The sequence below is a fragment of the Talpa occidentalis genome, unplaced genomic scaffold, assembly GCF_014898055.3.
Source record: "Talpa occidentalis isolate TD23 unplaced genomic scaffold, MPIMG_talOcc4v2.1 talOcc4.12, whole genome shotgun sequence".
Lineage (NCBI taxonomy): Eukaryota > Metazoa > Chordata > Mammalia > Eulipotyphla > Talpidae > Talpa > Talpa occidentalis.
Window position 1 is genome coordinate 102,836,743 of NW_023601212.1, and position 25,596 is coordinate 102,862,338.

Below are 25,596 nucleotides of genomic sequence, written 5' to 3' on the forward strand. Positions count from 1 at the left end.
CACGAGCAAACGCGAGCGCGGCAGAGCCCGGGGCCGGCGCGCCCAGGCCCACGCGGGGACGCGGCAGGCACGGACAGTGGTGACTGCAAAGTTTATTCCACCCCGCCATGCCCGGTGCGGCCTCGCCAGCCCGGGGACTGCCCTATTAAAGCCACGCCCGATGGGAACACAGGTCTGCCGTGGGCTTTTTTGGATACAGCTCTAAAAAAAAGTTGGCACCAAATACATCAAGTTTTAAGGCATAAAAAAGTGGCTTCTTGACGCAGCGGGGACGAGGGGCTGCCGGCCACGGCAGACTGCCCAGCCCGGGGGCCAGCACCACAGCTGGGCTCCGGGCATTCCATCTCCTCACTTGCCATGGAAGTCAGAAACTGCAGCTGAAGCCTGGGGTTTCCCTGTAAGGGGCGCGCGCCAGGTGCTGGGCTGGAACCCTGGCCACCGCTTTTTCAAATATTTTTCTCTAACCACCATTTACAGTATTTTAATGGGGGAAAAATGCTCTGAAATCCTAACATTTCTACGAATTGCAAACCACCTAAGGATGGAGATGCCCCTACACCAGCATCTCGGGGGGCAATGTCCCCACAGGCCCCTGGACATGCTGCGTGTCTAGGCCACTGCGGGGTGCCAGACACAGCCGCTGCTCTGGGTGTCAGAATGGCCAGAGGTCCCCTCCGGTGCCTGTGCTGGCCTGCAGGCCTCCCACCAAGCACCCCACCACCCAGCATCTCTGGTCCCCTGTGAGCCCAGCTCGTGAGATGCAGGAAGGTGCCTGCAGCCCCCAGGAGCTGTGGGGGAGACTTGATCGACAGATCAAAGCACCCCAACTCTCACCTATCACCTCAGCTGGCAAACGTGGAACCGGCCAACTGAGTCACTGCCCCACTACTTGACCTCCCGGCTGAGAGTCGCCAGGCCTCCCAGGAAGCTGGATGTGGCCTGGGAGAGCTTTGGGAAGGGCACGCCAGGAAGCCTTTCCTTTCTCTTTGGTGTACCTGAGCCACGGGCTTTTCCAGAAGGTGGCAGAAACACACCAGCGCCATAGCCACTTGAGGGAAGCCAGCAAAAGCCCTGGGACTTCGGGCATCCCTGTCCCACCACCATGGAGGAGTAAGGCACGGGTCGCCCCATCAGAGCAGAGCCTCAGAGCACAAGTCTGGAGGAAGGCGCGTGGTGGGGGGTGAGGCAGCGCGGGGCTGGCTTAAGGCAGGGAGGGACAAGGGGGAGCAGAAGGCAGGTGCCTTGGGGTCCACCCCTCGAGTCCAGGGCAGAGCCCAAGAAGCACAGGACGCAGCGGCTCCGAGGTGCTCGCCGACAACCAAGGGGGAGAGGCGCAGGCGGCACCACGGGGCCAGGTCTGGCTGTGGCCTGCAGGTGCTCCGGGCCCGCGATGCTGGCTCCCGCCTTGGCCGCGCCCCCAACCAAAGCACGACGTGGGTGTTTTGGCTCTTGTGGAGACTTTGAGTCCTGGAACTTGAGAGCCCCCCAGAGAGCCCCGCCCACCCATCAGAGACCCCCCAACTTGGGATGACAGAGGCCTGGCCCCAGGGGAGTCGCAGCACCCCGACACGCCCGGGGCCCAGCGGCTCCCTGAGGCCAGCTGCAGCCGCCACGAGGGCCCCTCAGTAGAATGAGATGCTGGACTTGCCGCCTGGGGGGTTCAGGACTTTGTTGTGGGAGCGCGGCCTCGGCCCCAGCCGGGGTTCATGGAGGTCCACGGCAGGGGTGGGTGCTGGTCCCCCGGCGCGGCCCGCGTCTCTGGAGCCGCTCTCCTCAACCTGCTTGTCACTGGGGCCGGCGCATGCGGCAGCTGTGGACAGAGGCGCAGGCCGCGTCAGGAGGGCAGGAGGCCAGTCTGGCTGTGCCCTGAGAACTCAGGGCGCAGCTGACGCAACTCTCGAATTGACTTCACGAAGTGGGGCTCACTGCTAGGGACGCCCCTACGGGAGGCTGCCACCTTCTCCTACGACCCATGGGGCTCCGTCCGTCCTCTCCCCTCCAGCACAAAGCGCTGGCCCCAGCGAGTGTGAAGCGGGACTGGGCTCCGGGCCGCCACGTCACACGCGCTGAATGTGTGATCCCCGAGTGTCCTGGTCCCCAACTGAGGGCAACGGTACCCCAAAGGCAGGTCAGCACCCACGGCCAGCTCAGAGCCTGGTGGGACTGGTACCGTGATGTTCAGACACCACCGGCGGCTGCTTTCTTGGGGGGGCCCCAAAGGCGGCGCCACCGGCATCCCCCAACTCCCTTCTCTTCGTGTCTGTCCTGCCCTCGGCTGCGGCCTGCCAGGGGCCGGGACCCCCGCGTGCTGGACACAGGGCAGCCTCCAGAGGCCGAGGCCTCAGGCCCAGCCGAGCAGCAGCGCACGAAGCCCGGGCCGCTGGGCGCCTTCACCAGGGCAAAGGAGGCACAGGGACCACCCCTTCCGGCCTGTGGGAGGGGACGGCAGCTCACCGCTAAGGGCCGGCTTCAGGTCTTCTCCTTCGCACATGAAGACGTGGTCCTGCAACAGGCAGAGCTTGGGTCAGACCGCACAGCCTCCTCACCGCCAGGTGGCCGGACAGCAGTGACCGGGTCTGCACCCGACTTCAGGGCACGTTTTTATCAGGGACAGCTCTGGCACCAGCATCGTGCTGCACCCCAGCTGGAGAGCTCCTCACTGGCCCCCCGCTGTGCCGGCCCCCTCGGAAGCCAGTGCCGGCTACTCCCCCACTCACAAACGGCTCCGCCTGCACCGACTGCCTCCCGGCCGCCTCGCCATACAGTGACGGCGCCTCAGGCCAGGCGGAGCCCTTGGTGTTGGTGCTTAAAGCCCTGGGGCTCCGCTCTACCCAGTTCCTGCATCCACCGGCGATGCTGGACGGGCAGGGAGGGCTGCACCGCCGGGGGGGCAGGTTGATGCCGGCGCTGGGAGGCAGCGTTATCCCGCCCGAGGCTGACCTGCAAATGCCCCCGGGCCAGAGTTCATACTCCCCGGGATGGGCTCTCGATGCATTTAACCTCTTAATTCTATGGCTCTATGGCTTCCAACTCATCTGTCTTACACCCTGCCGTGTATTGGCGTCACCCGCAAGCCGCAGCTGTGTCCCGACACCCCGTGACCGCAGTCCCGCTGGCCCCGGCCGGCCCTGCCCCCACCTGTCCACTCGAGCTGTACCTTGGGCTTGTTAGGGTGTGCCAACGGTGCTGTGGCGGCCACCGGGGACCCGAAAATATCACTTGTCTTCCCACCGGGTGGGTTCAGACGCTGCCGGGTCTGTAGAGGTGTCGGGTCATCGAAGATGCCGCTGCCCTTCCCCCCTGCAGAACAGCCAGAGTGTGAGCAGCTGGCCCGGCACTGCGTGCTGCAGGCCTGGTTCCGGCTGCCTGGACCTTTGCTCTGCTGGAACCAGGACAAGGGAGCACGGGACTGGGTAGCTGAGACCCCTCTTCAGGGACAGCCTGCTGGCTCTTACCCCACAGGCGCCCGAGTGCCATCCCACCACCCTTACTCCAGGCCTGCTCCAGAAAGGACGGGAGCCCGGGGCTGGAACTCAGGTCTGTGCCCAGAACCGGCAGAGAGCAGATCCTGGCCCGAGGGTGGACTGCAGACCACCGTCGCCCGAGAGTCCTGTGACCCCCCAGCAACCAAGTTAAAAGGAGTTCCCAGGAGGACCTCAGAGAAGGGCCGCTGCGGATCTCAGGGCTCTGTGGGCCGCGGACAGGCGGGGCCAGCCTCCTGGGTGGGGCCAGACCGGCCAACCGCCGCCTCCCGCCTCCAGGGGCCCAGTCCTGCGGGTGGGTTCGGAAGCGCGAGAGAACTCCAATCCCCTTCCAGGCAGAAAAGAGTCAGGACAGAACCGTCTGTGCACCCCAGCTCCGCCAGCGAGGAGGTGGGCCAGAAAGGCTGGGAAGCTCCATGGGAGCAACGGAGCGTCCCAAGGACCAAGACCCCCCGGGGACGGGCTGCTCAGCTGGCACCTGGCGGGTGGGTCCTCTTAGGGATGCTCTGAGGCTCCTCCGTGGGCCCAAAGATACTGGACGCCATCCTGTGGGGCCTGCCGGCAGGAGCGGCTTCTTCGGGGCCCCCGGAAGGGTGGCCAGGCTCTCCTGCGGGGGCCCTGCAAGCACAGCGGGTGAGGGGCGGGCGCCAGGGCAGGGGCCCCCGGGCAGCTCCGGCGCACGGCCCGCCCCGGCGCCCGCACTGGACAGAGGCAGACCCGGGAAGGGCCCCGGAGGGGCGGGGGGCGGCACGAGGCACCCCGCGCGGCGCCGTGGAGGGAGCCCGCGAGCCCCGCGAGCGCACCAGGCCCCCTCGCGAGGGCCCCGCGGACGCCGGAGGGACACGCCGGGGCCGCCCCGGCCCCAGGCCCCGCGCCAGCCGCCGGCGCCTCGCCGTCCTCGGCCGCCCCGGCGCGCCCCTCGCCAGGCCCGGCCCGAGGCGCCCGCCGGCTCTGCCGCCCTGGCCCGCGGCGCTCGGGACGGGGCTGCGGCGGCGCCGGCCGGGACAAAGGGCTCGTCCTCGCGGGCGGGGGCCGCGCCGAGCGCCCGGGGCTCCGGCGGGCACCCCGAAGCCGCCGCCGACCCCGCCGCGCCCCCGCCCGCCCGCGCCCCGGCGCACCTGGAGCCGCCGCGGCCGGCCGCGCTCCCCGCGCCCGGGAACATGTCGCCCGCTCCGCGCCTCCCGCCGCCGCGCCCCGCTTCCCGCCCTCCGCGCGCCGCCCGCCCCCCGCGCCTATTGGGCCCCGCCGCCGTCCGTCACGCCGCCGCCGCCTATCGCGACGACGGCCCCGCCCCAACGAGGGGCGGCCGGGAGGTCCGCGCCGCGCCCGCACCACATTGGTGGAAGCGGGTGCCGCTCCCGCGTCGCGCAACGGCACTGGACAGCAGCCGGAAGGGGGCGGGGCCCCAGGCGCGTCCGCCGCCGCGTCACGCCGGAAGTCCCGGGCCCGCGCCCCGCCCCGCCCGCCCGCCCGCCGGAGCGAGGGGCCCCACCCCGCCGGCGGCGCCCCCGCGCGCAGCGCCCCGGGCCGAGCTCGGACGGGCGCCCGCGAAGCAAAGGCGGGGCCGGCCCCGCGGAGAGTCACAGGCCGCGCAGCGTTCAGCTCCGTTTATTACATTAAATAACCAACACCCTTGGCTCCCCGTCGGCAAGAATAAATAACGTAGTTTACAGTATGGTACAGTCCCGCGGAGGCCGGCGCCCCGCTCCGCTCCGCGGCGGATCCTCCCGGCTCGCCGGCACCGCGGGGCCAGGGCTGGGCGGCCCGGCTGCTGTAGTGCTGGGGCGCCCCGCCGGGGAGGGGGGGGCCGGAGCCGGGCGGCCAGCAGGGGAGCCCCGGCTTTTCTAGACCGCGAGTCCCGTCTCCTCACAGGCGCACGTCCGAGGAGAGAGCCGTCCCCCACTTCCAGGCTCCCCCACTTCCAGGCCGCTGGCTCCCAGGCTCCCCAGCGCACGGTTAGAGCTCAGCGCGCCGGGTCGATGCGTCCCGCATGGAGGCACTAGGGCCCCAGAAGAGGTGGATGGGGGCCCTGAGGCCAACGGACTGGGGGGAGGGAGAGCCCCAAGCCCCGCCAGGACAGGGGAAAGGTGGAGGGAGCCACAGGTGGACATGCCGGGGGCAGCGCTCTTGAGGCCGAGAGCCTGTCTCCATCCTTACACAGGAGAAAAAGCCCCTGACATCACCGGGGCCCGGAAGAGACTTTCCCACCGGACTGACCTACCCTAAAGCACACAGGGAGCAGCAGCACCCAGGGGTGCAGCACGTCACCGTGGCCCAGGCGTCAGGAGCTGCCCCTCCCATCGTGTGCAGGGAGCAGACACATCCCTGACTTGCTCTGGCCCCCACTGTGGCAGCAAACAGTGCCCACCCTGCGACGCTCCTCCTGACCTGGCCCATGGTGAGGGGGTGGTCCTTGCAGAGCCTGGGCTGGAGGCACCCCAAGTGGCAAGCCTGCCAAAGACAACCTATCTCCAGCTTCCCTCCCGGTCAGACATCACCGGGTAAGTGCCTCCTGCCCACTACTGCACCCGGTGCCCTGACGGGTGAGCAGTTCAGCCGACATCCCCCACGCCAGTGCTGGCACTGCAGGCACGGCCCAGCAGCCCGGCACCAGTCTTGCTCGGCTCCCTCCGGCTCTGGCTCAGGAAGCTGACTGACTGACTGCAATGCCGGCCAGGCCAGGCGCTGCCGTGCCTCTCGGTGAAGACGACACCGACACAAAGGGATGGCCCTCGCCCGTCCAGCGGCAGCCTGTACCCCTGCCGACTGAGCATGCAACCTGCTCGCAGTCCAGAGGGGCCATGACCAGCCTCTGAGCCCCAAGCCAGAGTGCCCAATCTTGCCCATGGACAGGCAAGGAGCCATGGCGAGGGCCCCACCAAGCGGGGCAAGGGCCGGGAGGAGGCGCAGTGCTCAGTCTGGTGGTGGTGGTGGTGGTGGCAGTGGTGGTGGTGGGGGGGGCCCCTGGCTGCAGGCAAGGGCAAGAAGCCACCGGGGGAGATGCAAGCTGGGCCACCTGCGGTGGGGATGCCAGCTACCCAGGAGGCCCGAGGAGACACGGGGCACCTCAGGGCTCCCCCATTCTGGGTGCCCAAGCCCGTGGCGCCCACACTGAAGGCTATGGTGCATGGGCGCAGGCTTGGGAGGAGCGTGCCAGGGAGGGGCTACCCAACAGGGGTCCGGTCTCTGGAGAGCCCATCTGTGGCCCAGGACCGGGAGGCCCCAGCAGAAGGCCCTGCAGACCACCCTGCACCTTGGGAATGGCCCGGGGAGGAAGCCGGCAGGGCGGTCCACAGCCTCGGAAACGTCTCCGGCCGCCAGCCAGGCAGGGTTCCGTCCACACAGCCACGACAGGCAGAGCCGCTTCAGTGGGGTCAGGAGCTGAGCCAAGGCACAGTGTGGGGACCTGGAGGCCCCGCCTCGGGGCAAGCAGCACTCCTGCCCGGCACCCCCTTCTGGGAAGAAGGCCACTGCCACCAGGCAGCAGGGCGGGGACCTGCTTGACCCCGCAAGGCGGAGACGGCCCTGCCTGTGGGAACGAGCTCCCCCACGTGGCTCACCCAGCATCCCCAGAAGTCCTGGCTGAGTGACGTCCTCTCTGGCCCAAGGGGGGCTGCACCCACCAGCCGGCATCTCCTCTGCAGCCCGCGCCTGGCCTGCATCCGCCACCATCACTGGGAGAGGTCACCGATGGGGGGCCGCCCCCCGCACCATCAAACAGGGCCTCCCGCCGGCTGGGCTCGGCGATGGCCAGCTCTTGAGCCAGGTCGTTGAACCGGGATATGTAGTCGACGCTGTTCTCATTCATCATGCAGGCCAGCTGGGAGTCCACCACCTGCGGGGGGGGCGGGCAGCGGGCAGGTGGTGAGCGGGCGGGCTCCACGGCGAGGATGGGGCCTCCGCCATGGGCCGAGCGGGGACTCGGGTCACCTGGCGTTTGAACACACTCCCAACAGGGCCGCCGGGGCCTGGTCCCCGTCCTGAGATGGGCGGGGGCGGCGGGGGAGGCTGTGGTGGGGTCGGAGGAGCAGAACTTGCTCTGAGAGTAAGGGGGGGCACCATGGGGCCAGAGACAAGGTGGGGGGTGTGCCCGCAAGGAGAGGGAAGAGCAGGGAGAGGCCGCCGGGCTGCCCTGCCCGCAGCGGGGCCTCGCCAGGACCGGCTGGACGCACATTTGTGCCCAAGCTGCGTGGCCCAGGGAGCCCAGGACGCCGCAGAAGCTCTGAGCAGAGCAATGGCGGGCATGGAGTGAGCATTAAGTCTTTTAATATAAGAAATTTCGGGAACACAGGTGCATTTCAGGAGGCTGAGCACCAGCCTGTCGCTGGCTCCTGGTGCCCATCCGCCACCGCAGCACAGGCCACGTGCCTCCGCTGGGCGTGGAGGGCGAGGACAGGCCAGCAGCACGCCAGCCTTGGGGTCCGCACTCCTGCGGGAGCAGCTCGACCACCAGACAGGTCCCCCTCTATGGGAAGCCATGCCCCACTCACCTCTGCAACGTCGGCCAGGGATCGGGACACAAAAGAGTCCCTCGAGCTCCCGTCCAGCAGGCTGGGGCCCAACAGGGAGGTGCCACTGTTGGTTCCGCCAGGAGCTGGCAGCATCTTGCGGCTCTTCTCCGGGGAGATGAAACTGGCTACAGGGAGAAGGGGAGGCGCCTAAGATCGGGCCAAAGGTGGGAGGGGGCCTCGGGTGCATGTCCACCCAGCCTGGGCACCCCGCGTGGTATGTGGCATTGGTGTGGGCACCACTGGCCCTTACAAAGCAGAATGTGTCCATGCCACCACTGGCTGGCACCACCTCCATGCCAGCCGGCACCGGCCTGTGCAGCCTCTAACAGGAAAGCTGCCTCTGGTGTCGGGACCCACATCCATGTCCTGCTGGGCCAGGAGGGTGGGCTCATGCGGTGGTCAGCGTGTGGACCCCCACTTAGCTCTCCCTACATAGATATGGTGGAGCACCCGCCCAGCCCCCCACCCCCGGTGTGCAGGGCTGCCTCCGGGTCAAGCATGGCCCGAGGGAGCCCAGGAGTCCAGAAGGCACAGGCTGAGCCCTGGCTGCCCGCCCACAGCAGTGGCCAGTGCCCGTCCCTGGGCAGGCTGGACAAGGCCACGGGCTGATGCAGGGCGCAGAGCCCCCTCCCGCCCCCATAGGCCTCCCCCACCCACCAAACAGGCTGCTGAGTGACGAGTCCGCGGGGTCGCTGGGACACCACTGGGGGTCGTGGGTGGGGGAGGCGATCCAGTCCGGCTGGGGGCTGCTAGACGGGGAGGGGAGGCTCTTGGAGCTGTCGCTGCCGTTCAGCTTGGCTGGCGAGAGGGGCACGCCTTCACCTGTAAGCAAGACCCTGGTCAGGGTGGAGCGCCAGCTGCCAGCCTCTCTGAGCTGCGTGAGGACGTGCCCACTGCAGCACCAGCACAGACACCAAGATGGCAGGGCCCGCACCCCAGGCCCAGACCCAGCCCCACATCCAGAGCCTGCAGGCGCCCCAGACTCAGTCAGCTGGGACCTGCGGCCTGCTGTGGCAGACCCGGGCGCCCCGCGGTGCTGGAGGGGATGCTGGCAGCAGTCGGCAGAGTTGGGCGGGGCTGGCCCTACCATATTGGCCAGAGCTGATGGCGATCTCGATGATGGAGTCGCTGATCTGTGTGGCGGGCTCGCCCTGCGAGAGTACGTCCTCAGGTGGCCCGGGCAGGGAGATGTCCAGCAGAGTGGAGACATTGGGCGGCGAGAGCCGGGCGCGGGCGGCCTCGGCCGTGGGCAGAGGTGCGGAGAGGCCGTTGGGAGGAGCCCTGGGCAGCTCGGAGAGAGCGAGCACTGGCGAGCCCTGCGGGAGACGTGCCCTGAGCTGAAGCCCCCCAGCTCCACGCAGTGGCGCCATTACCACGTGACCCAGCAGCCACCTGCTCCTCCGAGCAGTCCGCACCCTCGGGGACCTACTTCTCCCAAACCGCTCAAGGAGGCAACGTTGAGAGCCCCACTAGGAGGCCGGGACCAGCTCCTGCCGTAGCCAGAGGGGCAGCAGCCAGGGGGGGAACATGGGGAGCATGGCCTGCAGGCTTCTCCTCCCCAGGCCAGAAAGCTCAGGCCTGCCATTAGGGCTGGCGTCTGCCTCTGCCGGCCTTGCAGGGGAGGGACGGCCCAGGCGGCGGCGGGTGGAGGGCCAGGCTCCTGGGCGCACCGGCTGGGCCGACGGAGCGGGGGCGTCAGCTGGGGACTCGGCCGGGCGGGGCTCCCAGGCGGCTGCTCTGCGCAGCGGCTGACGGGGCTCTACCTGGAAGCCGTCCGTCTCGGGCTTCTGCTCCGGCCTCGAAGGGACGCTGGTGGACGGGCCGCCTGTGCCCTGGGAGAGCGCCAGGGCCCTGTGAGCAGCCTCCACAGGCGCCCGCCTGGCCTGCCAGGTGCCCTGCCCACCCACAGCCCAGAGCCCAGCCGCAGGAGGCTGCTGCCCAGGGCGCAAACAGGCCTGTGAGCATGCGCAGCCGCCCTCCCGCCACCCGGGCCCTGCACCCAGGCTGCCAGCGCCGGTCCTGGCCAGAAAGCGGCCCGGGATTAGGCAGGCTCTGGGCCCAGCATACAGCCTGCAGCCCGGCCAGCTCTGCAGCCACACCGGCCCCCGACACAGGTGTGCTGGCTTGGGGGAGGGAGCCGGGGAGGACCAGACAGAGCCGTGCTCCCGTGGGTCCCGAGCGCTGCCCCCTCGGCCCTCCCGAGCATTCCCAACGACGTTACTGGGCAGGCTCCAGGACTCTCCTCCGGGGAAGAACCGGGACCAGCCTGACCTGAGCCCAGTGGCCTTGGCTCCCCTGCCCTCTGAAAAGTGACTGTCCCTCCCAGAGGCCAGGACTCCATGAAGCAGCCCCCACCCACTCACCCCCACAGGAGGCAGGGGGTCTGCATTCCGGCGACTCCCACCCGAGTCCTGCCCCGAGATAGCGGCCGTCACCTCGTCCGAAGACAATGGGGAGACGCCTGACAAGCTCTCCGCGTCCAGGACTGGGAGGGGGCTCCCCGGGAAGATGCCGGCGCTCTTGGCTGCCAGGTCGACCGCACCTGGCAACACACGTGGTGTGAGTCTGCGCCCCAGTGAGCCGAGACGTGCCGGTGAGCGCATCCCCTGCTGCCCATCTGTGCATGCCAGAGCAGGTCGCGCAGGTCTGGGGGAAGGAGACTCACTGGCAAGGTGGCTGGTGGCCTGGGGTGGAAGGGCCTTGGGCACGATGGGCCGAGACAGCGCCGCTTTGGTCAGGGTGGACTGGATGGGCCGGAATGAGCCTCTCCCTGGGGACAAGAAGTGGGGAGTGTTGCTGCCGCCTGCAGTGCCAGAACCCAGTTCCTGGCGTCTGAGCCTGTGCTGCCCAGCCAACCTTGGGTGCCTGCAGAGGCGTGCCCTGGCCCGTGGGGGCTGCCAAAGGACCACACTCAGCACCGCCAGCTCCAGAAGCCTTTCAGGGTGATATGCACCCGAGCTGAGTGCCGGGCCCCACCAAGGCCCCCCGGACACCAGAGCGTGGCTCCTCCTCCCAGTCTCCCAGTCAGGGGGACGAGCCCGCAGTGGTCTGGACCCTGCAACAAGCATGCGCCAAGTGTGGACACAGGCCAGTGAGAAGGGACGACGCGGGGTGTGCGTGGCGGCCAACCCGGCCCCAGGCCGGGCCCGCAGGCTCCCTGATGCCTGGCACACAGAACACCCAGCAGCGCCGCGCAGCCCCCCACTCCAGGGCCCCGTCTTCCAAGCTGGCGGGGGGTCAGACAAAGGAACACGCGAAACATCACCAAAAAAGCCAGGGAATCAGACGCCGGCCTCTCCCAAAGGCCAGGCAGGCCAGGGCTCACCCGTCACGGCGGAGTTGGGCAGAATGGAGAAGGAGCACACACTGTGGGGCTGGCTCTCGGACGGCCGGGGCAGCAGGGTTCTCTGCAGGGAGAAACCTGGCCCATCAGGGACAGCCCCAGGCAGTGTGTCCCTGGAGACCAGCGCCGGACAGCGGAAGGACGCCCCAGAGCAGAGGGAGCCAGTGCAACAGGTGGGTGCAGAGGGGGCGCCCGGGGCTCTGACCTGGACCACCAGCGGCTTCCGCAGGTGCCGGTTCCGCAGCTTCCGGGGCTTCGGCAGGAAGAAATCGGACTGCATCTGCGGGGCACAGCATGCGCTGAGCCCCCCGCTCCCTACGGCCCCCCCCCCGCCCCTCGCCGGCCGTGGCGCTCACGCTGATAGAGCTCAGGTGCTGGCGCAGGGCCAGCTCCGCGTCTTTGCTGGGTGAGAAGAGCTTCCCGTGCCGGCTGTTGGGCGGCAGGGTTGTCGGGACGGCAAAGAGGCCGCCGTCCGAGTCGCTGCTTCCTGTGCAGGCGGGACCGGCCACCAGGAGTGGTCGCGGCGCGCTTCTCAGGCCTGGGAGAGGAAGGCTCTGAGCCCTGCTGCGGCAGCGTGGAGGACGGCAGCCGGCTGGGGCCCCTGCGGCACCCCCCGCCCCCCGAGCAGGCGGCGGGCTCCCCGAGGACCGTTGAGGGCAGGACCACACATTGGTGGTGGCTGCACCGTCTGGGAAGGGGCCTGGGGCGCCAAGGCCTCTGCCTCGCCCACCTCTACCTGAGCCTGCATGCGGCCCCTGGCAGCAAACCGAGCGCCCAGAGGCTGCCTGTGAAGAGCAGGCACGGCGGCCAGCACGGAGCAGGAGCTGGCGCCCGGAAGCCCCTGGACGGGACTCTGGCAGCTGTTTCCATCACGACGGTGCCGCCCCCAGCAGGGCCTCCCTGCTCCACCAGCCCGCACGGGACCAGACAGGCACTGCGCCCCGAGACCAGGCCCTCCAAGCCCTGGTGTGGGCCCCGTGCCCACGGCGTGTTCCTGCGTGAGCACCCGCAGCTCAGAGGACATGAAAGGCGCAGGCACAGGCCTCCCCCCAAGGACAGGCCGTCCAGCGCTGCTGTGCTCCAGGCAGGACCTGACCTGGCCTGGCCACTGCCAAGTGCTCTCAGGCAGGTGACCAGAGGCTCCTGAACAGGCCCTGCGAACCCCCACAGCAGCGTGAGGTGCCTGCGGAGGCAGGGCGGGCACGGAGGAGACCTGGTCTCCTGTGACACCAGCTGCGGCAGGCGGGGTGCAGGCCTCACCCCCGGGCTGCCGGGCAGCGGACCCGTGGGAACCATGGCCCAGCCCCCAACACCCCTCAGCAGCCGTGCAGTGCAGGGCCAGGGGGTGCCCGTTCCGCCGCCACTCGGCTACCAGCCACCCCCCTCAGACTTGGCCGGCAAGGCTGGCGCCTCGGGACAGTCCTGCTTGTACTGGGTCCTTAGACCAGGCATCCCAACTAAGTACCCTGAACCCAGCAGCGCCCCAGATGGGGTGACATGTGTGCACGCTGCCCCACGAGATGCGTGTGGGCCGTGGGGTCTGGGCGGAGGCACCCCAGCCCAGGTGAAGGGACACGTCTGCGCAGTCACCCGCCCCCGCCCCACCCGGCCTCACCTGGGGAGCACGGCGTGGAGGTGGGAGAGCAGCTCTTGCTGTTGCGCAGGGCAGACTGGCTCCGGGGGCAGCGAGGGCTCCGGGAGCTGATGGCTACCACCTTCCCCGGAGGGGTGGTTGATGGCTCCTCCTGGGCAGGGCGCGTGGATGCCACAGAACCTGCATTCGCTTCCGGAGCCTGGATGGACAGGGCCAAGATGAGGGCCCCTCAGCAGGGGCAGAGAGCTGAGCCAAGAGCCTGGCACAGGAGGTGGGGGTTGGGGTATCTGAAGCCCCCCTGGGGTTGCTGGCGCTCAGGAAGCAGCCTCCTGAGATCCCTTGAGCCCACCTGCTGGGCTGGGCAGTGCATGGACAGATGTGGGGGCGGGGCGCAGGCGGCGGGGCCCCAGGGCTGAGGAGGGGTGCTAGGCTGCAGGGAGGGGCACCGGGAGGCAAGTGACGTCGGAGCCCTCTAAGAGACCAGCCGCGACCAGAGGAGGAAACGCGTCTGGTTTCCAAACTCGTGCACGAGCTTGGCCCAGGGCCTCCGCGGAGTCGAGGCCCCCACCCCCCCTCCCTGTCCCCTGCCCTGCTCCCCCACAGCCCTCAGGTCCTGGGCAGGCTCCTATCCAGGCGCCCCTGCCTCCGGGTCCCTTTAACTTAGTGGACGCGACCCCACCCCCACCTGCAGTGCTGGCTCTTGGAGCTCGGGGTCCTGGTGCTCCCCCAGACCCTCGCAAATCCCTGGGGCAAGAGGCACCTCAGGAGCCTCCAGCCATGGCGTGGCTGTCCTAGCCGCGTCCCGGTCACCTGTCCAGCGCCTGCCGCCCCTGAGCACGGGCCACAGCGCAGGGTGTGTGGGGAGACGGAGGCCAGGCTCAGCGGCATGTGCTAGGGGCCCAGGGCGTCTGGCCAGTAACCTGGCCCACCCAGCACCCGGGTCTGCACAGGCGCCCCCACGATGGGCCACAACCCTCTATGCCCACCGGGGACCCCCTGGGTCAAGCTGCGGCCGCAGAAAGCTGCTCTTGCCAAGAGCCTCGAGAAGGGGCGATGTCCCCTGCACAGACCATCCCAGCACTGCCCGGCTCAGGGATTGCCCACGGAATGCCAGCCCTGAGAAGGCCCAGCGCCGTGGCAGCTCCTGTCTGTGAAGTTCCCAGCGAAGGCCCGACCCTGCAGTCAGCAGCCCCGGGCTCCCTCCCAGACACCCGCCGCAGCAGGCGCCACCCGGGCTGCGCTCACGCACCGGCCTGGGGTTGACCTCAGTGGAGATGAGGCGCAGGAGGCAGCTGAGGAGCCGCTGCTCGTGGAGGGCGGCGGGCGGGGGGCCGGCGCGGGGGCCCGGGCTGCCAGCCAGTCGTACTCCAGCTGCAGCTTGCCGGGCTTGCCCATCATGAGGTAGACTTCGGCCAGCGTGAGGCCCTCGGAGGTCTGTAGGCTCCAGCCCTCCTCGCGCAACTGCTGGGCCAGCCGGCTGGCAGGGACGTCCTTGAGTGGCCGGGCAGTGGGGGGGCCCTGAGGCGGCGTGGCATCCGCGGGGTTGCCCTTCTCTGGAGGCTCCTCTGCCAGAGCCTCTGTGGAGTCTTTAGTGCAAATGTCTGGCGGGAGCCTGGAGCTGGGCTGAGGCTCGAGGACAGGCAAGGAGCGGCCGGGGGATGGCGGCCCAGACATGGTGAGGTCAGCGGCCTCCGTGCTGCTAGGGACGCCAGTCTCTGGAGAGGTGCACCCGGAAGGCCGGGGGTCCGCACAGCGGCACTGCGCAGGGACGATCAGGGCCTGACAGGACCTCATGTAGCGGGGGAAGGGATCCAGGAGAGACAGCTCGTCCTCCAGGTCCGGCAGCTGGCCACAGGTGCAGGCCGCAGCCCCGGGCTCCCGGGTAGGGCCGTCCCCACCCTCTGCAGAAGGGGCAGGGGGGGTCTTCTCCCGGGGCCCGGGGGCAAGTCTATCAGGAGCATCGGGGCTGCCCAGGCTGGGGCCCGGCCCCTCCCCGGGGGCACTCTCGGGGGAACTCTCCCCGGAGCTCTGAGAGGCATCAGTGGAGACCGGGGGCCGTCCTGACCCCCTGCCCTCAGTGCTGCCCCGCGGGCACCTCACCTGGCCCCTGGCCGTGCCCTGCCCGCTCTGGATGCCCAGGATCTGGGCGGGGGGCAGCGGGTGGGCCTCCCTAGAGCTTTGCTTGCACCGGCCGCCCTCCTGCCAGTGCACGGTGCAGAAAGCCTTGGAGTGCACCACGCGGGCCACCCCCGGCAGCGGCGTTAGCGTGCAGTGCTCCCCGGGGAAAAGGTGCAACGCCACCTTCTCCGGGCAGGGCTCCACGCATGTGTCCTGCAGCTGCTGCTCCTCCAGCGTCTTCCGCTGAACGCTGTGTCAAGGAAAGAGTGGCATGGTGCCCGGGGCCAGCAGGCCCTCCTGGAAGGTGGTCACCCCAACGCACCCTCTCCCGAGACTGGGCGGGCTGGGCCACCCGGGGGGTGCGAGCCAGGTGCTCTGTGCCCCCTGCTGGCAGGAGGTTCTGGCCGCAGCCCAGGAACCAGACAAGGCTCACCTGGGGCAGAGAGAGCTGCCACGGCCTGGTGCTGCAGAGCAGAAGGGGCACCCCGCCCCTGGAGACGGGTGGTTGCTCTGTCCCCCCCCCCACCCCAGCTGCTGCATACCACGGGACCCCTCCAGCGAGAAAGATACAACGCGGACTTCGTGGAGTGCCCACTTCTGTTTCAAAAACTCTATGAGACTGGAGACCTTGCGGTGCAGCTCCACAATCATCCTGCAAGGACAGGCGGGAACCACGACCGTCACGGTCACGCAGGGATGACAGGGGACCCTGGGCACCAAATGAGCAGAAGCTTCGGGGACGGCAGTAAGGGGCAGAGCCTGCAGCCAAGGCCCCAGCCAGCACCCCCGGGCCACGCCTACCTGAGCCGCGGGTTCTGGGCCAGGCCCTGCACGCGGGCCCAGGCGTGGTTGCTGCGGGGCTGCAGCTCCACGGGCACGCGCAGTGGCAGGCGCACAGGCTTCTGGTCCTCCTCATCGCTCAGGCCTGCAGGGGGGAGGGCCGTGATAACCAGACTCTGAGAGACAGGAAGGAGCAGTGGCCAGCGTGAGCCAGACTGGGGGGTGGGGGGGGGTGAGCCAGAGCACTGACCAGGCTGGTCACACAGGGCTGCCTGGACATGGCGTGGCCTGAGCTGGACTTGGTAGATCTGGGCTGCTGGGCCCCCCTACCCCCCCCCACTGGGCCCCCCCCCCACCCCAGGCACGCCCACATACCGTCCGGGTCGCACAGCTTCTTCAGGGCCCGGCACATGGGAGCCTTGATGCGCAGGTTGCGGCCCTTGTAGCGCACGGTGGTGGCCCTGGAAGAGTTGGGAGCACTGAGGCCGCGCAGCAAGGGCAGTGGGGGTAGCCTTGGGCTTAGGGAGGCAGCCCTGGCCAAGCACCCAACACCCCTGCGCTCGTGCTCGTCCTAGCAGCAGCCCCACTGCCCGAAGCAGCCTGGCCTGACCGGCCGCTGAGGGCCACAGGCCGTGCTGACCCGGATGCGCATCGCTCTGGCCACCCCCACCCCCATGGGGATGCCTGGAGGTGTGCCTGCCTCTGTCGGCGGCCACAGAGGCCAGAGCCAGCATCCCTGCCCCGGGAAAGCCCACCTTTCCCTCCTCCCTCCCACCTCAGACCCCACCTGCGGCACCCCTCTGCCTGGCCCAGGGCCACTGGGAGATTGGGCCAGTGCGGCTTGGGCACGTGGGGGCGCAGGCTGCTCCTGGCCCAGGGCTGGCTGTGCAGGACAGTGAACTGGGAGCATTGGGCCGGTGCTGCTCCCCCTCCCCAGCAGTGGCTGGGAGGAGCTGGGGCACTACACGGTGCCAGAGGCCGAGTGCCATGCTCCAAGATCCATCCACCTGCCCACAAGGGCGAGCCGGGCAGCAGAGGGGGAGCCCTGGAAAGGGGGGCTGCAGGGCTCCTGCTTCACACAAGCTGAGGGCCTGATGCTCCATCCCTGCGAGGGAGGTGGCTCTCCAGACACCACGCTGGGCCTCCCAAAGCCCTGCGCCCACAGGGCGCCAGCTGGTGTTCCTCAGGCCAGATGGGCAGGCAGCCCCGCGGGGCAGGAGCATGCCAGCCGCCAGCACAGCAGGCCCAAAGCCAGCCCGCCTTGTGCACGACAGAGGGCGTCCACCCATCCACCTCCCTCCCCTGCGTCTACCTGCCGCCTCCCCGCCCTCCTGTCAGCCCCCGGCACTGGGCTCCAGCACAGGCCCCATGTGTGGAGCTGAGTCTGGGAGGCATGACCACAGGAATCAGCAACGCTGTGAGCAGACCCTGCCAGGCGCCGCAGGGAGCAGGCACGGTCCCCACCCCAGAAGCGCCAGGCCCAAGCATGTCTCCTGTCAGGTGCTGCCCATGGGCCAGGGCCACACCCCCCACACTGGAGACTCCACAGACGCTGGATCCATGACCAATCTCGCCAGGTGCTCCGAACGTGGGCCCAGTTGGGGTGGGGAGGAGCCGTGTGCTAATATAACAGGAGAGGCGCCCGAGCCTGGACAGCCAAGTGAGCCGGAAAGGCCCTGGCCAAGGATAGACAGACGCCCTCCCCAGTCGGCGTCGGCTCTGCCAACCCCTGCTGAAGGGCTATGCACTGGGCACGCTCCAGGGCCACTGGGCCCTCCTGACCTTGGCTCCCAGTCTGAGGCCACACGGGCACCAAGATCCTGGCCCCAAACATGGTCCACTCTCTTCGCCCTGACTACAAGCACCGCTCAGCTGCGCCCCCCACCCCTGCTTCCAGGGCCGGCGCCCAGCGCCCCTCACTGCACCAAGGCAGGCAGAGCAGGAGAGGGGACACGGGGGGAGGTGGGGGGGGGAATGAGGATGGGCCTGAGCCTCTCCGGAAGCTGGCAGGCGGGCAGCTCCTGCCCAGGGCAGAACATGGCGTCTGGACGCCTGCGGGGGAGAAAGCCCGTGGAGCCCGAGTCTGGCCCCACGCCTTAGGGCTGGCCGAGCAGAGGCCCCGGGTCTGTGCCGAGGCTGACGCCCACTCACCCGGCCTGAATGAGCTCGTTGAGCTTTGTGGCGTTCTTGTCATCCATGCCTGCAGGGGACGGCAGTATGAGCGGACCAGGGGACGGGGAGCCAGACCCCACGGCCGGCCCTACTCCGGGCGTCCCAGGGGTAACCCCGCGCGGCGAACTCACAGCCCCCGATCTTCTTGCGCAGCTCGCCGTAGCAGATGAGCCCGTACAGCTCCTGTGACGACTTCTTCAGGCCGCGCGAGAACACTGTGGGCGGGGGTGGGGGGAGAGACAGACCTCAGGGGTGCTAAAGCGGGAGGACACTGTCCGGAGAACCCAAAAGTCAGCCCCAGCAGGCAAGGTTGCGAGCTGCAGCAGGACGCCCGCCGGCTCCTGGGGCCCAACACACACAGCACCCGCCCGAGACCCACGTCAGCCCCTGGCGGCCCCATCACAGGCTCCTCCTGGTGCACACGGATGGGCTCTGCGTGGAAATAAAGCCACGAGGTGAGGGGGTGTGGCCAGGGGTGAGGAAGCCGCTCGGCAGAGATCACCGCTTGGGCGTCTGCAGAGACCCCTGCACCCCAGAGCCTCGGACGGGCCTGGCAAGGTGGTGCTCATTCCTCTCCACACCTCACCCCCAGGGCCTCCCGACCCCTGCACCGAATAGCCATCTCCTTGGACGTGGATGGCCAAAGGCACAAGGGCCACAGACCTCCCGGCGGCTGCTGAGGACCCATTGAGGCATGACCGGGAGGAGCCGGCAGCCCCGCCCATGCCAGGAGGGAGGGTGACACCAGCGTCAGCGGCTGGACATCGGGGCACCCGTGCGCACGGACAAGGGAGCGGGCACACGGCATGACCGGTGCCGGGGCCATGAGGGAGGATGGCCAGAGCTGGACATGGGCCGGGGCCTTCTCACACCAGCGGCGCGGGCCCAGCTTGTGCCTGCGCTCTCCTGGAGAGATCTTGGGGCGGGGCAGAAAGGCTGCGGCTGGAGCAAGGGTGGGAACTCCTCAGGGCCCTGCGTGTGGAGAAACCTTTAGACATGGATCCCCAAGCAGACAAAGGGCACGTGGGAGGTGGCCCAGGGAGGCCGGGTGGAGAGGCAGCGCGGAGCCGGGGGCCAGAGACCTGCAGAAGGCAGAGAGGCTTCACGGGGCCTGGAGACCGCCCCTTCGATCAAGGGCCGGACACAAGCCACACACGGGCCAGTACGGTCTGCAGGGACTGGGTGGGGGGAGAGGGCGCCTCTGGGGTGGGAGGCGCCAGGGCTAGGGAGCTGCGGCGCCGCGGACTCAAAGGCGGCCAGGCAGGCGGCGCAGGGGCAGTAAGGGCCTGCGGGGCAGCGAGGGTGTCTGAACGCTGCGGTGAGACCGCCAGAACCTGCCGCAGGTGGAGGACCATGGAGATCGCGTCGGGACCGCAGCATGGCTGCTGCCCAAACCCCGGAGGCTCCCCTGGGCCCCGCTGCCAGACCCAGCGCCCTGAGCCTCTGACACGGCGCCCACAGAGCAGCTTGCAGACCGTGGGCCCCAGCACCAAGAATGTCGACCACCCGGCTGCGGCGCCGGCAGCGCAGCCTGGCAGGGACAGAGCAGGGACCCTGGTCCTGCCCCAGGAGCCCGGGGAGGCCTGCGGCAGGGCTCGGACAGAGGCGGCAGGGTGGCAGCGGGCTGGGCTCTCGGCAGAGATGAGGAAGTGTGCGAGGACCCCAGCACCCCTGGCGGGGCTGGACCGCAAGCTGTTACTCGACAAGCGTCGGGAAAAGCAAAGAAGTCGGTGGAGCCTGAGCGGCAAGAGGAGGAGGTGGCGCAAGGACGGCAGGAGCGACACAGACACACGGTCCCCTCGGCGTGGGGCGCCTGGGCGGCACCCCAGCATGGACACATCGGCCAAAGGGGCGGCCCTGCCGCAGGCAGAGGCGTAAGCTGCAGGCCGCTCCTGGCTCCCGGGGGCTCCGTCGTCTCAGCCTCCGGCACGGCCACCCCCAGCCAGGAGCAGGCCCCATGCCGCCTCTCGCCTCCAGAGCGGGACACGGGCCCCGAGCGCTCACCGTTGTCAAAGTCGATGTACTTAGTGATCTTGTGCCAGGTGCGGTAGTAGAAGTGCCGCACCTGCTCCTTGTTCTTCACCATGCCGGCCGGCTTGCCCTTCTTGCGGTACTTCAGCGCGATGTTGTTCTGGATGGCTTCGAAGTCCTTCCCGTGCTGTAAGACAAGCCCAAGGGTCGAGACGGGGCAGCCCTGTTCTCGGGGGGTAGCCATGAGCAGAGCCCCCCACCCGCACTCCCTGGAGCCTGGGGGGCCCGGCCCAGTGACGCAGGCAGGGCAGTCAGAGCACAGGGGTCCCCTCAGCAAGGCGTGAGCAGGAGCGAGAACGCCGGCCGCCCCCACGCACGCAACTCCAGCCCCGCGCGTGGTGCCCAGCACCTCAGGCGCCACGAGCCTCACGCTTGCCCGCCGTGCTCTGAGCGCACAGCCCTGGGCCTGAAGGAAGCGGCCGCAGGCTTGCAGGGCGTGGGGTCCAAGGTGGGGCCGGGCCCGCGAGCTGGGCGGCACCGGGAACAGCACTCCTCCCGCAGCACCCCACCCGCCCCGCCCCCGGTTCGGGAACGCCTTCAAGACCACAAGCTAAAGCACCCAGGAGTACCGACGCTGGACCAACGCTTTAAAATCAACGGCAAAGCCGCCAAAGGCAGGCCCTCCTCCAGGCCCAGCCCCCTGACCCCTGCCCTGGCCGCTCAGGACCCTGCGGTGTGCCGGCCCCGCTTCCTGGTGGCCGTCTGAGCCGGCCTCGCTCACCAGGGCCCCGGCCGCCCACCCCCTCAGGCTCCGTCTCTGCCGAGGTGGCCTCGCACAGGGCTGCCCAGAGAGACCCGGGAGGGCTCTCGTGCCCACCCGCGTCTCCATCTAAAGCTTCAACAAGCTCTGAAACCACCCGCTGGCCTGGAAGCCTGCCCCGGAGAAGGCCGGGACTGCCTCCCCGGGAGGGGCGCGAGTGGGTCCCGATTAGGCACCAAGCCTCTTAGCGAAGCCCCGAATCACGCGCTTGCCTCCTGCATCCAGGCAGCCCCCCCGGTAGAGCCAGGCCCTCCCCGAGAACGGTCACGCGGAGACTGGCATTGTTCCAGGCCAGTGCAGTCCCTGGGCCGGGCTGCGACCCGTCTTCACGCCCCGCTGCTGCTCAGGGGCTCCGTGGGGACCAGGGGCGGGAAGACGCGCCTCCGTGCCAGCCCCGGGACGACCACGGCAGGGCAGACGCCACAGCAGAGGGAGCCCCAGCCCCCGGCCCGCGTGCTCGAGACCCTGAGGCCCACTCACTCACAGGCCTCCCCCACGCGGGCCAGACCTTCCCAACCAGCGGGCAACACGACAAGGCTCGCTGGGCACGTGAGCCCGGGGAAACACCACACACCAGAAAACCATGAAGTGCGGACGGCGGGCCTCCCTGGTGGCCTAGGAGTTGCGTCTCCGGCTGCCACGGCCACGGCCCAGGTCCATCCCCAGCCAGGAGCTGACCCACGGGGGCACGGCAGACCTCTCCTGTCTCCCCGCTGCTCCCCTCAGCAGTATGTCTCAGGGGATCCGCCAGCTCTGCTCCCCAGGCTCTGGGGAGTCCTCTCACCCCCACCGCTGCCCTGCACCCCAGATCTCACACGCGGGCCCCAAGCCTCTAGAACAGCATCCATTTATCGGGACACAGACGAGAACAAGCAAAACGGCTCAGCTGCGGAGAGCTGGGCCCGGCCCCACAGCAGCCCGCCCGCCCGCCCGATGAAGGGGCGGCTGCTGTTTGCTGCCTCCAAGGAGCCTAGCGCCAGGGGGCAGAACGGCCTCGCCACCGCCACTCACCTCATACAGCCCCTCAAAAAAGGTGTTCTTGTCCTCGGTGCTCCAGGACTCCCACTGGCGCCGCACCTTCTTGCCCTCCTCCTTTTCGCCACTCGTGGGCCCCAGGCTCCGGGAGGAGGAGCGCGAGCCCCCTGCAGGGGCGGCAGAGGCAACCCCCGGCCCATTTCCAGATGACGAGCCGCCCCCGTCGACTCCTGTGGGAGAGACAAAGCAGGTCTGCCTGAGGGCCCCTCACAGCCCCTGCGCTGACACCAGAGCTCGGGGCACGGCTGGACGGCACCACCCGAGGGGCACCACAGATGCCTAAGCCGCAGGCCAGGGTGGAGACAAACACCCCCCCACACCCACCCCCCACACACATCAGGAGGCGCCAAGAAACGGGAAGCAGGGTACCAAGGCCGCCACAGGGCGTCTGCCTGATGTAGACAGGGCCAGGCGCAGACCCTCTGCACCAAGGCCGTGCAGAAGCTGATACCGCATGGCCGCTCCCGCGGGAGGTGCCTCCAGCCACCCGGCGCCACGCAGCAGCCAAGCGAGGCCCTGTGGATCCTCCCCCTAGAAAGGCTTCTTCTGCGGCCTCCCCCCGCCAGGGGAACAGCCCACCCGGGGTTTGCTCCTGGAGCTGAGGCCCAGGAGAGAGGAGGTCTCCGCGCAGCCCACAGAAGACCCTGGGTGCACCCCTGTCCTGTGACGCACCCGCCCTGCTGAGGACCGGCCCCCACACGCCCCGGGAACGGCGTTTAGGCGACGTGAAGTGTCGCGAGCCTGGAGACCACCCAGCTGCACCACAGACCCCCGACTCTGCCCGCACGGGTTCCTCCTCGCATCCAGCACAGGCGCAGCGCCGGCCGTGAGACAGCCTGGCCGCAGGCCCGCGGCCAGCAGGACCACACACCTGGGCCACCAGGGCTGGCGCCGCGCCAACCACCAGCGGGCAACACCCCACGCGGCCCACGCTGGGAAGGCACCCGCCTTTTCTCCCCCGCGGGCGCAGCCTTTCCAGCGGCCGAACGCCCCTGCCCAGGACCGCTGCAGGCTCCCGACGTTACCTAGCACCCCGTCCCGCGTCTGACCGCTCCCCAGAGAACACGGGACAGGGGCTCCCCAGGGCGAGGTCACGCCTCAGCCTCCCGGGCCTGGCCCAGGCACAGCTGGCGGAGAGCACACGGCCCCTCCCTGCTCTGTGCTTGAGAAGCAGGGCCACGCGCAGCCCAGGCGCAAAACTGCCCTGGCTTCAGAAAACCTGTCTTCCGGAACATTCCCAGAAACAGGAGAGGGAGCGCGCAGCGCCCATGTGACGGAGCAGGCTCTGAGAGAAGCCCGAGGTCAGATGCGCCAAGCGACGTCCAGCCGCACGTTGACTGGCCTGCCCAGTGCCGGGGAGAAGCTCCGGCGGCCCTGAGGGAGAGGAGGGGCCCTGGGGGAGGCACTGCTCCGGAGGGGGCCCCGGGGCCAGGGACAAGAACCGGAGCCCAACGGGCCGCCGCCCTCAGACCCCTGCGCAAATGGCACCGTGCCACCTGCAAGGGCAGAGCAGGTCCCGGCTCATCCCCCACAGCAGAGCCCCTCCGCGGGGCCCTGCGGGGTCGGGTGCGCAGGTCCAGCGAGCCAGAGGGCCCGGCGCCAGCGCTCCGAGTGGCCACCGACACCGGAACCTGGCGCTGAAAACCGCCTTCCTCACCGACCGCACCCCAGACCCGAGAGCCTGGGGCCTGGGCTCCCGGGGGTGGGGAGGAGGCTGGACGCGCCACCTGGCGCTGCGTCCCTGGCGGTCCTGCGGGCTCCCCAGACGCCTCGCCTCAAGCGGCCGGGCCCCACGCAGACACCTAAGTGGCCGCTTCGCCACAGGCGCCGGACACGCAGGGAGCGCGCGGGGCAGGCGTGGGCTCAGCAACAACGGGCCCAAAACGCAGACACCGCAGCGCCCCGCTCCCTCCACCAGCCGGACGCGCAGCTGGGGGGTGGCCCAAGCGCCAGGGCGGCTCCAAGGCGCGGCTGCTGCGCCTCCCGGAGCCTGGACGCGGGCAGGAGGAGCCAAGTCTGAAGCGGCCTCCCTGGGGGCTCGCTGCCCGCCGCCCTCTACCCCGGGGGTCTCCACGGCCCCTCCCCCGCGCCCTCGGCCGTCCCGGGGGCCCCCACTTCCTCCCCCCCTTGAAAACGCGCCTCAGAGCAGCGTTGCCCAGGCGGCCGCAAGGCCAAGGCGGCAGCGGCCCCTGCGAGAGAAGGGGCGCCCCCGCCCCCCACCCCTACCTTTTCCGCGGGGCCCCGCGCTGCCCGCGCCGCTGCCCCCCGCGCCGGCCGCGTCCTTCCGGAGCCGCTTGCTCTGCGGCCGCACGCTGGACCTGAGGAAGTGGTGCTGGTCCTGCGGGCCGGCGGGCGGCGGGGCCGGGCCCGGGGGGTCGCCGCCGTCCCGGGGGCTCCGGGCGTCCCTCTTTGTGCCGCCGCCGTCCTCAGCCGCGTCCCCCGCGCCGGCGCCCTCGCCGTCCAGCGACTCGTCCTCGGCCGGCCGCTTGCCCAGCTTCTTGAGCCCGTCCTCCGCGCCGCCGGCGTCGCCCAGCTTCACTGTCATCCTGGCCGGGAGGGGACGGGGGCCGGGGCGCGCCCGTGAGGCCGCGGAGCTCCCCCGCGCGCGCCCCGCGCAACATGGCGGCCGTTGTTTGTTCCGCGCCCGCCCGCCCGCCCGGCCGCCGCCGCCCCCGGCCCCCGCCCGCCCGCCGCCGCCCCGACCCCCGCTCCGCCGCTCGGCGCGGGGGCGGCGGAGGGGCGCGGGCCCCGCCCGGGCCAGGAGGGGGTCCCGGCCCCCGCCCCGCGCCGCGCGCGCCCGGCCGGGCCCGCGGCCTCCCGGGCCCCGCCGCGGGCCTCGGGCGCGCACCTGCCCGGGGCCGGCCCGCCGGGAGCGGCAGCGGGCGCCGCGGCGCGGGCCGGGGTCCGGCCCCCGGGGGCGCGGGGGCCGCGCGTCCCGCCAACAAAGGCGCCCGCGCGGGGCCGGGCCGGCGTCGCCCCGAAGCCGCAGTCCGGGGGCGCCGGCCTCCGCGGGGGACGGGGGGAGCCCGCGGCCCGGGCCCCGCCGCGGGGCCGCCACAGGTGCGGGCGCGGCCGCCGCGGGGCGCGGGCTCGGGCCGGGCTCCGCGCGAGGCGCGGGCGGCGGCGCCCGCGGGGGTCGCCGTGGCCCCGGGGCGGGCGCGGGCCGGCCGCGACGCCGCCGCCCGCGAGGCCCGGCCCCGCCGCGCCGCCCGGACGCGCGCCAGGCCGAGGGCGGGAGCCGCCGCCGGGCCGTCCCGCCGGCCGCACACAAAGGGAGCGGCGCCGCCGCCCGCCGCCCGCCGCCCGCCGCCCCGGTCACCTCCTGCATCCGCGCCGCGCCGCGCCGGCCTCTCCGGCCCCGGGGCCTCCCGGGCGCCCGCGCACCCCCCGCGCCGCGCCGCGCCGCGCCGCTCAGTCCCCGCGCCGGCAGCGGCCCGCGCGCCCCCGGCACCTCCCTGGCGGCGGCGCGGCGGACGGGCTCGGCCCGCTCGCTCCCAGGCCCGGCCGCGGCGCTCGCGGCAGTTCCGGCTACGGCGGCCGGCGGAGACGGAGGCGACGCGCGGCGCGGGCGGGGCGGCGCGGGCGGGGCGGGGCGGCGCGGGCCCGAGCACGCCGCGGCGGCCGGCGCGCGCGCCCCCGGCGCGCTGCCATTGGTCGGCCGCGAGCGCGCGCGCCGGCACGCACGGCGCGGGGGGCGGGCCCGGGCGCGGGCGGGGCCGGGACGCCGGGCTCGCGGCCGGGCGGGACGGCGCGTCCCCGCGGATTGGCCG

The 25,596-nt window shown here is 70.6% G+C and overlaps 2 protein-coding genes across 2 annotated transcripts; both read right to left on the reverse strand.

The window, feature by feature from the left end:
- Positions 1-76: 76 nt before the first annotated feature.
- JPT2 (Jupiter microtubule associated homolog 2) lies at positions 77-4,644 on the reverse strand. The gene is made up of 5 exons (XM_037508110.2): positions 4,601-4,644; positions 3,961-4,100; positions 3,158-3,300; positions 2,455-2,503; positions 77-1,810 (listed from the first exon to the last, which is right to left on the reverse strand). The coding sequence occupies exons 1-5, from the start codon at positions 4,642-4,644 to the stop codon at positions 1,623-1,625; spliced, it is 564 nt and encodes a 187-aa protein (XP_037364007.1). The 3' UTR covers positions 77-1,622.
- Positions 4,645-5,264: 620 nt separating this feature from the next.
- Positions 5,265-25,168, reverse strand: CRAMP1 (cramped chromatin regulator homolog 1). Its single transcript, XM_054693892.1, is given in 22 exon segments — positions 5,265-7,317; positions 7,973-8,118; positions 8,651-8,815; positions 9,081-9,309; positions 9,757-9,825; positions 10,357-10,535; positions 10,659-10,763; positions 11,319-11,400; positions 11,542-11,616; positions 11,693-11,874; positions 12,952-13,129; positions 14,180-14,281; positions 14,284-15,291; positions 15,619-15,700; positions 15,850-15,973; positions 16,204-16,289; positions 17,980-18,028; positions 18,132-18,215; positions 20,005-20,158; positions 21,803-21,996; positions 24,053-24,372; positions 25,146-25,168. Coding segments are annotated over 21 exon segments (3,891 nt in total). The 5' UTR covers position 24,372; positions 25,146-25,168; the 3' UTR covers positions 5,265-7,038.
- Between the last annotated feature and the right edge of the window lie 428 nt (positions 25,169-25,596).

Excerpts from the sequence above, each read along its gene's own strand:
- JPT2 (XM_037508110.2), bottom strand. The coding sequence starts at position 4,644 with ATGTTCCCGGGCGCGGGGAGCGCGGCCGGCCGCGGCGGCTCCAG. Across the intron at positions 3,301-3,960 it reads TAAGAGGACCCACCCGCCAG|GGGGGAAGGGCAGCGGCATC; the intron begins GTGCCAGCTGAG and ends GCTGTTCTGCAG. Across the intron at positions 2,504-3,157 it reads CACACCCTAACAAGCCCAAG|GACCACGTCTTCATGTGCGA; the intron begins GTACAGCTCGAG and ends TGCCTGTTGCAG.